The 11,722-nt window shown below is 34.4% G+C and overlaps 2 protein-coding genes across 2 annotated transcripts in view; one reads left to right on the forward strand and one right to left on the reverse strand.

The window, feature by feature from the left end:
• Positions 1–4,011, reverse strand: part of LOC107697338 (transcription initiation factor TFIID subunit 9-like) — a 6,727-nt gene extending 2,716 nt beyond the window's left edge. The window contains exons 1-4 of the mRNA XM_016498078.1: positions 3,879–4,011; positions 3,127–3,208; positions 2,854–2,990; positions 2,631–2,765 (exon numbers count right to left, since the gene is read on the reverse strand). Coding sequence (XP_016353564.1) covers positions 2,631–2,765; positions 2,854–2,990; positions 3,127–3,208; positions 3,879–3,914 — 390 coding nt within the window. The 5' untranslated portion in view covers positions 3,915–4,011. The remainder of the gene's footprint in view (positions 1–2,630; positions 2,766–2,853; positions 2,991–3,126; positions 3,209–3,878) is intronic.
• A 1,404-nt stretch (positions 4,012–5,415) lies between these two features.
• Positions 5,416–11,088, forward strand: LOC107697339 (ras-related protein Rab-24-like). Its single transcript, XM_016498079.1, has 9 exons — positions 5,416–5,858; positions 6,595–6,740; positions 7,035–7,103; positions 7,182–7,260; positions 8,350–8,417; positions 8,504–8,603; positions 8,691–8,741; positions 8,844–8,903; positions 9,777–11,088. The coding sequence occupies exons 2-9, from the start codon at positions 6,624–6,626 to the stop codon at positions 9,839–9,841; spliced, it is 609 nt and encodes a 202-aa protein (XP_016353565.1). The 5' UTR covers positions 5,416–5,858; positions 6,595–6,623; the 3' UTR covers positions 9,842–11,088.
• The last annotated feature ends 634 nt before the right edge of the window (positions 11,089–11,722 follow it).

The raw sequence follows: 11,722 nt of genomic DNA on the forward strand, positions 1-11,722 counted from the left end.
TTAAAGCTAAAAGAGTTAGGAATAAGTACGTACAATGATTTATTTGCCAAGCGCCAGTAATTTTCTTTAAATCTACCAGTTGCGGTTGCTTCCGGGCGAGCGGATTCTCCGCAGCTTTCTCGCCTCCACTCTGTTGCTATGAGTCGTCAGGATTATAGCGCGTTCACAGTGATTTGCTGGTCTGCGGCAGATTTAATGTGCGAGGTAAGCTGTCCGCAAAGCGCTCGCCCAAGCGGAAAAATGTGCTGTTGCTGTCAGATCTCGATTGCGGAAAATCACATTGTGTTTGATGCAAAACCAACTCAACTAAATCAAAAGAAAATAAAACTGTATATTTTTGTTTTCTCAAGCAAAGCAAATTTTAAAAGTCCACTGAAAACATATCTTCTTGCATTTTTGGTCATAGACAACGTATATTGAAGATATATTTTTTAGTAGATATTATATTTTAAATATTTTTTGGTATTTTGCATGATCTGTTATTGGAGTAGTGTCACCCGGGTGGGAATTTTAACTCCTATTCACTGGGAATAAAAAAATAATTTAGCAGATGTAGAGACATATAGAGTGGGGGACCCTCTGATTACGTATCGTAACTACGTGTAAACGTTATTTGGCGGTTTTTACTTGGAAAACCAGCTATATTTTTCTTGCATTCGAATAACAATGGATAAACTTGAAACGATAGAAGGATTGGAGATGAATTTCATTTACAAAAAAAGGTAGGAAATGTGCATACTTTTAAATCGACACCTGCCACGGTGTTTCTTAGCTATTTGTCATCGGTGATCCCTTTTGAGTGTCCTAAAAGCCGATGGGGGGGGGGTTTGGGGAGGTCTTATCACTCAGCATACCCGGTTAAAAAAATATATATACTGATATATATACAATTCATATGCTCAGGGATTAAAGTTTTCCGTCGCTACGACGGATTTCCGTCACTTCATAAAGAGACTCACTTGCTTCATTCCTGAATGATTCAGCCGTTCGAACGAATCAATTGAATGAATGATTCAGTGATAAAATCAGTGATAAAATCAGTGACTTGCCGCCACCTACTGGTGGATTTAATTTCATTTTTTGCATATAATTTCAGTTATTTAAATCATTTAATATTTCTCTATTCAAAATTTTAAATTTAAAACATTAATCTCCACCTGAATTTATGAATTTAATTGCACTCATGCCACCTCTGAGCCTCATTAAACGTCTGAAAATGTACCTACAAGCCATTTTTGTTCTTCTGTGCCACCTCTGTAGTACAAATTAATTTATTAATACTAATTTCATATGATTGGTAACTTATTTGTCTTATTCTACTTAGTATATTGTTTTAAATAGAAACTTTAAAAAGCTTATAAACATACATTTTTGAATTTGACAGATGAAAATGATGCCATTACAAAGGTAAAAAGAAAATACTCCTGTAAGTCACTTTAAGGAGTCAAATGTCACCTCGTATTAGGAAGGCTAATTTTTGATCAGAATTTTTGATTATTGATCAGAAGGTGCTCCTAAATTTTTTAATTAGGTGGACAAGCGCTCCTAATTACAAGAAGAAATAACTGCTCTTAAACTGGTATGGGTGAGGAATGGGGTTTGGTCGAAGAAAAAATTTCAGTCAAAAGATTTTTTTTTTTATTTAACCCCTGCAATATAATAAGAAGTAGAATAAGACAAATAATTTACCAATCATATGAAATTAGTATTAATAAATTAATTTGTACTACAGAGGTGGCACAGAAGAACACAAAAGTGGCTTGTAGGTACATTTTCAGACGTTTAATGAGGCTCAGAGGTGGCATGAGTGCAATTAAATTAATAAATTCAGGTGGAGATTAATGTTTTAAATATAAAATATAGAATACAGAAATATTAATTGATTTAAATAACTGAAATTACAAGCTAAAAATGAAACTAAATCCACCAGCAGGTGGAGGCAAGTCAGATTTCATCACTGAATCATTCATTCAATTGATTCATTCGAACGGCTGAATCATTCAGGAATGAAGCAAATCTGGAAATCTGTCGTAGCGATGGAAAACTTTAATCCCTGTATGCTACTGACAATAGACCATTGACCTTTTTGCTGACAAAATTTGCAAATGTGACCACACTTTTAGCCTGTTCATCACAATTGACTGGAAGAGTCATGTGAATTAATTGGTAAAAAGAGCAGGATCACTGAAATCAACTCCTAATCATCCCCATTTAATGATTGGATTCATCACTCTGTCTCCTCTCCACCAATAAGCTGGTGTGTGGTGGGCGTTCTGGTGCACTATGGCTGCCGTCGCATCATCCAGGTGGATGCTGCACACTGGTGGTGGATGAGGAGATCCCCCCACCCCCCTCACAATGTAAAGCACTTTGCTAAGAAAAAGCACTATATAAATGTAATGAATTATTATTATTAAAAATATTCTTGAAAAACAAAACTAGGGCTTTCAAATATTGTTGTGAATGGGGACCTTCGAGTCAAAAAAGTTGAGAACCACTGCACTACAGGTACAATAACAGTAGTAATGCATCACAAGCCCTTGTTATCAGGCATCCCTAGGTCACCTAATCCAAATTTTAGACCCGAACTACAAAAACTGTATATTATCACATATTGTTTAAAATAATACCTTTTTCTGCAAGGACTTAAGTCTGTAGTTTGGTGCGCTGAGACAGTAGCGGTCTGGTGGAAGGCGTGGACCGGTGTATGGTTTGATCAGAGGCAAAGGAGTTTGGTTCTTCTGCCTTGCAATGTCCAACAGAAACTGAAACCATGGACCAACCACCACTATTAATTACCAGAAGTCACATATGTGTTATGCATTAAGAAAAAAGTCAACAAGAACAACTTACATCTCGTGGTGGAGGAGACGTGAATGACTGATCCACTCGACACTGGATTGCTAACCTTATATCATCTGCATCCACATTGGACTTCTTGGCATGAGTGGAATATATTTTTGCATCTTCAATAATAGTTGTTACGTATCCTGGGGGGAAAACAAAAAACATCTGACTGTGATTGTTAAAATGTTATTGGACGACTTACTAGTACAGAACAGTAACTGCTGGAGTTTGTGAAAGCATTTTACAATATGCTGAAGGGTTAAAGTCATCCTGACTTACTGTATGTAAACTCAAGCATTTGATTGATCACTCTGGGATCGTACTCCGTGATTCCCATGTCTTTAAGAATCTGCATCATAACCTTTGAAGACAATAACAAAAAGCAAAAACTGAACAAGGAAAATATCATGCAAATTATATATATATATATATATATATATATATATATATATGTAAATAACATGTCTGTACATTAATTTAAACAGTTATATGTTTTCTCTATATTTCTATATATAGTGCATTATTGATTTTTCTTATATTAGTGTTCTTTCATCTTTACGGTGTAATTCTATGTATGTCTGCACTATCATGTATGTTTGCACTATGTGTGTACTTTCTTCTGCACTGGACGTTCTTGTCGCCAAGTCAAATTCCTTGTGTGTGTAAACATACTTGGTAATAAAGCTCCTTCTGATTCTGATATTAGCATCATCGCTGCATCTTTGCAGCATGCACCAGCAGATATCTTAGTTTACATTTTTACGCATTAATCATAAATACATGACCTTTATATTCATAAAAATATGGTAAATTATAACACATTGTGTTATAATAGAGCCGAATTAAAAATGCATTACACAGTTAATTTAACGCTACCAGTTAGCGTGCTAACGCATGTGTGTGCACAAAGAAGAATAAGATGAATAAAATATACAGTCGCTTTTTATACATGCTGCTTTAATCGCTGTGGTTTAAAAAACAATAAATGTTGCACAACACGGAGAGAAAATAGTTTCTGGAGCATTATTTACCTGGGCATCTTTAGGCACTGTTTTCGGAGACGCCATTTTCGCATGAGCTCTGCCTCTGATTCTCCTCCCCTGATTCTGAATACTCAGGTTGTCTTTCAAAACGTACTGAGCTGCCTACTTAGACAGCATTTTAGCAACCTTAGGCGGTGCCGAAACAGAGCAGCCACTCTGGATGAAGAAACTATGAGTGGCAGAGACAAGCAGCCAATCACAGAGAGATAATCAAATACTCAGCCAACAGTGACGCGCCAAGTGAATCGAACAGCCAATGAAGAGTTCCGACTGAGATTGACGCCAATTACAAGCGTTAAATCGTTTCGATTGCGTTTTGTTATTGGGAATTTATTGAAATTTAAAGTGTCCATGTTCAGTTTCTTACAACCACGTTTTAACTCATAAAAAGTTATTTTGAGCCTAAATATAATTAGCATTTACAACATTAAACAATATTCAAATTAATTTCTATATTTAATAACATACTATTTTTTAAAATTCCTCTCTTTTTTTTTACGTGCTTTGATAAAACTTCAATTAAGTTGTAAACATATTTCCAGTACATTTTACTCCTGAAATTTCTGCGATTCCCTCATAATCTGGGACCGATTCACACTGATCCGTCAACGAACGTTCAACCAGGGCTGCGTTTCTCAAAAGCATGAGCTTATGTAGATCGTAGAACCATTGACACCAATGGTCTCTAAAAGATCAATTTAGCTCACGGTGCTTTTGAGAATTGCAGCCCAGTTAATTGAAAAGCTTCGACTCAAAAGAACGATTCTTTCACACACGCACACACACACACACACACACACACACACACGTCTGGTGCACTATCCTTGTAGGGACTCCCCATAAGCGTAAATGGTTTTTATACGTACAAACTGTATTTTCTATCGCCCTACACCTAAACCTACCCCTCACAGCTACCCCTCACAGAAAACTTTCTGCATTTTTACAATCTCTAAAAAAAAACCTCATTCTGTATTATTTATAAGCTTTTGCACCCATGGGGACCTCAATTTGGGTCCCCATGGTGACACAAGTCCCCATGAGTTGGTGTGTATTCAGGTTTAAGTCCCCACCAGTGTAGAAAAACCTGTACACACACACACACAAGTCTGGTGCAATATCCTTGTAGGGACCCTCCATAGGTGTAATGGTTTTTATACTGTACAAACTGTATTTTCTATCGCCCTACACCAACCCTACATCTAAACCTACCCCTCACAGAAAACTTTCTGCATTTTTACAATCTCTAAAAAATAAAAAAAACTCATTCTGTATTATTTATATGCTTTTGTACCCATGGGGACCTCAATTTAGGTCCCCATGGTGACACAAGTCCCCATGAGTTGGTGTGTATTCAGGTTTAAGTCCCCACCAGCACACACACACACACACACACACACACACACACACACACTTTTTTTCTCTTCTCTCTTAAAATCAACGCCTCACACTCCATCCCAGTAGGTGGCGGAATATGCACTTAAAGCTGGTTTGCCAACCGCAATTAAACGTCAAAGAAGAAGAAAAAGAAGAAGCATATACACACACACGCACACACACACACACTAGTTTATTCCAGCTAGCAATACACACTACAGTTCCTCATCGACCGAATACATAACACTTGTCAGCCCATTTACTGTAGTTTTTTTCCATGTAAACGGGGAAACATGGCTTGGAAGTTCTCTAGCTCTGCTGTATTTAGTCATGTTGAAAGCTAAGCTGTTTTCTTCTGTCGTATTAGGGTGAAAAACGTTCAACATATCACTTAACGTTAATATTTTATTTTTTTGAACGTGTTCTCGGTTCGATGTGTTTTGTGATTCGCTGCTTATGTGTTTACACGTCAAGTAGTCTTCAGTTGTATTATTATGAGCTTTTGTGGCACAGTGTGGATTGCTAACTAAACCATTAGCCACCCAGTTACAGTATTTGTCAGAAGTCTCGTCAACAGATACACCAAGAGCCTAGGTAAGTGAAAAAAATGTGAGAACGCCAATTAACCTCTAGTGTGTTTCATATGGATACTATTTTGTTTGATATACTGAGACTGCGTTATTAGCCAAAGCTAACTGAGCTCTGTAGATGTACAGTAGTAGTGACAAAAGTCTTATAAACACAACACTTTAGTGTACTTTTAAAGAGACTGTTTTTTTTACGAAAATAATATACTTTAAAAGCATATCATTACGTACTGACTGAACGTAATGCTTTCGAACTCTTAACTGCATGTTATGTGCAATTAAATGAAAGTGTATCTATCTATGGTAATCAAAAGTAGATTTATTGTCATTTTTATTTAAACTTGAATGTCATATATTTAAACATATTTGTAATTACGCATTTGTAACGATGTTGCAGTTTAATACATTTAAAATATGTTGACTTTAAATGTAATAATTAAATGTCATACTATAGTTAAAATTGTAACTAGCCTCTAACTCAAGTACTTTGCATGTGCGTTAATATGTCAGTCAACGACATGGTCATGAAAGTGTATTCTCATTAAGTACACTTAAGTGGCGTTTTATTTTATTAATATTTTACCTGCAAGTACAGATTTATTTATTTATTTTGCAATAAAAGTGCACATTCAATACAATTAATCACTTTTCTTTCCACCAGGATAATACTGTCCATATCTATCAAGTTGTAATATGTCTTATATAAACCCTTTTGTGAACTTTTATACATTTTTTTTCTTTAGTCTCTTTTTCTACAAACCATCTACAAATCATGACTGCCATGCGAGTGGATGCTAAGGTGGTCATGCTTGGCAAGGAGAGTGTGGGTAAAACCAGTCTGGTGGAGAGATACGTACATCGCCGGTTTCTTGTGGGACCATATCAAAATGTAATTATGTGTTAGCATAGCAACCTCTAGAAGTAATTAGTCCTTTAGAAGCAATTGATCATTTTCAGAGGTTGTTTGTTCTCATTAAAGATATTTTTGTGTATGATGTAAGTTTGACTGTCTATCAACAATCTCTAATCGTGTGTCATACTATAAACCAGCTCCACACGTAAATCCGCATACTATGGATGTTAATAGCTTATTTACGATGACCTGATATGATGTTTTTAGCCTTTATGTTGTGTTCATGTGTGTGGTGTTTCTTTTTATTATTAATTTCTTTGTCTCATTAAGACTATAGGAGCTGCATTTGTTGCGAAAGCCCTCAATGTCGGTGACAAGGTGGTTACTCTGGGAATATGGGTAAGTGTAGTCACTAGGGACTTTATATATGCTGATCAACCACTCATTAGTGACTTCATGTGTTTAATTTCATCTCAGGACACTGCTGGGTCTGAACGCTATGAAGCTATGAGCAGAATCTATTACAGAGGAGCCCGTGCTGCCATTGTCTGCTATGGTATATCCCTCTCACAGTTTGACGGTCTAGTCTAGCAGTCAGGTGACATTGAGCAAGGAAATGGCTCATGCTTGCTCACTCTGTGTACATTTTACAGTAGTTATGAGTCCTGCTAGGCAGTTCATGTGTTTGGATAAAATAAGTTAATCAGGGGTCCTCGGGGTTCCATGTAAAATATACATAAAAAGTATACAATGTAGTTTTTATGGCTGTCAAATGTAAATGTGCACTTGAGATGATGTTTAATAATATTATTAGTATTATTTTAATTAATATGATGTTACTTATTCATTCTACATTTTAAAGATTGGCCTAAAAATGTAATTAAGATTATTATTTATTTTTTTACTTTATTCAGTTTTTTTAGTACGATTTTATTTTATTAGTTACTATTTTATTTTTAGTACTATTTTATTTTATAGAACTCTATTTAGTATTTAATAAATATAATAATAATAATCTGCATATAATTTTGTGGGAAAAAAAGTTATTTTATATAATTTATGTAAAAGCTATTTCTAAATATTTGCTTAGTACAATGGCAATATAAAAATAAATTATTTAGTTTTGGAAACAATTATTTAATTTAGTTGTTATAATATCATACTTAATAATTTTCTCATACACTGTAAATGTTTTTTATGTTGTTGAAAGAAAAGGCTTTTTTCTCATTACAGCTGCATTTCTTTGATCAGAAATACAATAAAAAAACAACAATATTGTGAAATATTATTATAATTTAAATGACTGTTTTCGATTTTAATGTATTTTAAAATGTCATTTATTCCTGTTAAGTTTAAAGCTGGATTTTCAGCAGCCATTGGTCCGGAATTTAAATGTTGTGTAACATTATAAATGTCTTCATTGTCACGTTTGGTCTATTTAATGCGTCCTTGCTGAATAAAAGTATTGATTTCTTTAAAAAATGAAAGAAAAATAAAGAAAAATAAATCTTACTGACTCCAAACTTTTGAACATTAATGTACATGGAAAAAATCTGAAGAAAATTAGCTCCTTCGTAAGTGAAAAAGTTTGAGAACATCTCATTTTTATCCTAAATTTGTGGCTGTTTTTCTCCTTCACACTTAGACTTAACTGACAGCAGCAGTTTCGGAAGGGCCAGGTTCTGGGTGAAGGAGTTACAGAACTGTGAAGAGGTAAAATATACTCACGTCTCACAAAAACACGAGCATCTCTCAAGATTATTCAGCACAACTTTATGGACACATTATTTTATTTTCAGCACTGCAAGATATATTTGTGTGGCACCAAGAGTGACCTCATTGAGGCCAATCGAAGTATGCGGCAAGTAGACTACCATGATGTTCAAGACTTTGCAGATGGTTTGCTGCTTTTGTTTTCTATATGCAACTACTACAAAGCATTTCAATAAAACAACATTAACTTTTAACATTTACTTTTCTTTGCAGAAATAGGTGCGCAACATTTCGAGACCTCCAGCAAAACAGGAAAAAATGTTGGTAAGTGATGCTTCAGTTTATTTGCTCTATTGAGCACTATTTTTGTGTAACATGCAATTAGATACCAAGAAGTTTCACTTCTTTGTTTTTTTTTTTATACAGATGAGGTGTTTCAGAAAGTGGCTGAAGATTTCAGTAGCTGTGCTTTAGAGTTCATGCAAGGTGAGCTGCAAAGTGAAACTTTAAAAAAGACTTTTGATTTTAGACTTTACATCTGGTTCTGTGTGTTTCAGGTACAAGGCTCAGTTACTTGTTGATTACCATAAGGATGAAAAGCACAAATGTTTTTATTTTTTTTACAATGAACTAAGTAAACTGCTTGCAAAGAGCGTCTTTGTGAGGAAACAAAGGTGCACCCTTTAGCATTAGTAGCCCATAACCACTCATTTTTATGTGCAAAGATATGCAGGCTTAGAAACATCTGCCTAACCTACGTGGCCTTGAATACCTAATAGTTCAGATTTGCTTCCAAAAACAGATGTATACTTATGTTCTTGTGTATTTTCTACAGTATTGATAGAAAAACATTAGCTGCTCTTTTGCTTTGATCAATACTGTTAAACGGTATTTATTAATCTCCAAACCTTTTCATCCGCCTTATTTTTAAAGTAAGGGCAGGTGCAGCAATTTGTAACTTGAATGTGCAAGGTTTCTGGTGTCATCCGCTTTCTGTTATTGTACTGTTATGCTGATTTATATTGTAAACTGGTGTTTGATATCGTGTTGTTTTAATATATTATTTTAATGATAAACACACTGGTTTATAGCACAAATAGTTTTACTGTTTACAGCACTTTCTTATTCTTCTAGTTATTTCCGTATAGCTGCTAATGTATCAGAAGTCTCGCACATTTAAAGACAATATCTTACTTCTGCATTGCAAAATAAGGTGGAAAGAAATATTAAAGACATTGAATTCTGTATGCATTTAATAACAGTTTCATTATATTTTTAGGAATGTAAACAATAGTAGAAATAGAATTGATAAAATAATGTGATATTGTTTTTATTTTTTATGTTATTGTATCCTTACAGAAGAAAAGGGAGTGGATCTTGGGCAAAAGAAGGACTCTTATTTTGACAACTGCTGCCATAACTGACATATCACTGGAAAAACTGCTGTATCATATGGTCTATTTTGGGATGACTGGAGGCTCACCATGTTTTATACTCCTCAAAGCATCAGCTGGAGTTTTTTGCTCTTTCCTTTTTATTCTTTTATATATTTTTTTTTTCTGGTGTGCAGTATGTTGATTGGGGTTTTGGAAATTAAGAACATGAAGGATTCCCCTTTTTCCTGTGTTCAAGCAATTAAATTTTTTTTTTCTTGAACATGTTTTTTTTTTTTTTTTTCCGGACCTTGCAACGTTGACTGGGGCAAATATTAACAGTGCAGGGCAATCCGTTTTACCAAAAAGAAAAAACACAAAGCAAGCTTTAGGAACAGATGCCATTGCATGGAGGTGATTGCCAATTTTCACAAACAATGCCTTGAGTGATTTATCACCTTTTATAATTTAAAGTGTCTCCATTTTATAGATCTTTTGAGGATCGTAATGTTTACACCCTTCCTTTATCACACTGCACTCATGTATGAACAATTTAGTTTCATATGTCCACACTAAACGGGAGCCATTTGCAGTTTTCACAGATCTGAGACCAGTTCAAACATTTTTTCTCATAATGATAAAGATTTAGATGTTGATGGGGTGGAAAATTACATGGTCAAAGTAAAAGGCAGTTTGCAATTATTATGTTCTTGAACTGTAATGAAGCTGAAAAGTTGATGTCAGAATGTCAAAAGCTAATTACCATAGTTCTTGAGTCATTTATAATATCATGGTAAATTTGATATCTGGAAGTATCAACTCAGCAACAACAAAAACGTTTCACACTCAACAAGGTTTCACAACACTTAGTTTGCAGTGTTTGATAATGGAGCCCATAGCTTCCTGTATCGTGTTTGTCCATTATTTGCAGTTGACTGTCTTTACCATGTTCCAAAAGCGAGTCAATGTGCAGCATTTGATGAATGTGATGTTAATGTTTACAGTGTTATTTTTATTATTATTATTTAATTTGGGTAAGATTTTGTAAACTGGGACACTAACTTGTCAGTTGTGAACATGTTTGTGCGTACTTTGTACATACAGCCTTAGTTCGCTCTCAGTTCATATTGTGCCTGTATTAAATACTGCTCAACGAGGCCTGTAGCTAAAAATATGGTGTGCATATTTTACATGTCAGTCCAGAGAGATCCTGATATTGTTATTTTCACTGGGTGTCCTACAGGAAAGAAAGACAATATTATGTTACTTTGTTACATTTTACTGTGAAATTACATTAAGATTATCACCAAAAAAACTGAGCTTGTGATCTTAAACAGCTGTTGCATATACATTTTTTTTTACCAATTTTGTTTAAATTAATTAAAATAGTATGAGCAAAGCAGACCAAGTCATTTAAAGGTGACATATTATGCCCCTTTTTACAATATGTAATATAAGTCTCTGGTGTCCCCAGAATGTGTCTATGAAGTTTCAGCTCAAAATACTCCACAGATCATTTATTATATAATTTTGAAAATGCCTATTTTGAGTGGACCAGATAACTGCAACATCAAGCTTGTGTGCAGCATGCTTGTTAATACTTTAAATGTATCTTGGAACTTTGAGGGGTAATAACATAAATTCAACATTGTGTAAACAACCAAATTATTTTTTTTTTTGGCTACATATCATATTCATCCGTTGCTGCCTATTCTTGCTTGCCCTCACATATCTAAGTTTTTTTTATTTATTTTTTGTAATATGGACTCTCTCACCAAAATAACATCACAATTCTGTCTGGACTGGAATTCATTGAATCGATTATAAATATTTTAAATTTATCATGTACATTACCAAAACATTATGTGTCCTCTGTAATGTGACTGTGGGAACTTTTATCTATATATATGCACTATAAAATGAAAAAAAACA

Source organism: Sinocyclocheilus anshuiensis, unplaced genomic scaffold (assembly GCF_001515605.1).
Source record: "Sinocyclocheilus anshuiensis isolate Anshui unplaced genomic scaffold, SAMN03320099.WGS_v1.1 scaffold1095, whole genome shotgun sequence".
NCBI classification, from domain to species: Eukaryota; Metazoa; Chordata; class Actinopteri; order Cypriniformes; family Cyprinidae; genus Sinocyclocheilus; species Sinocyclocheilus anshuiensis.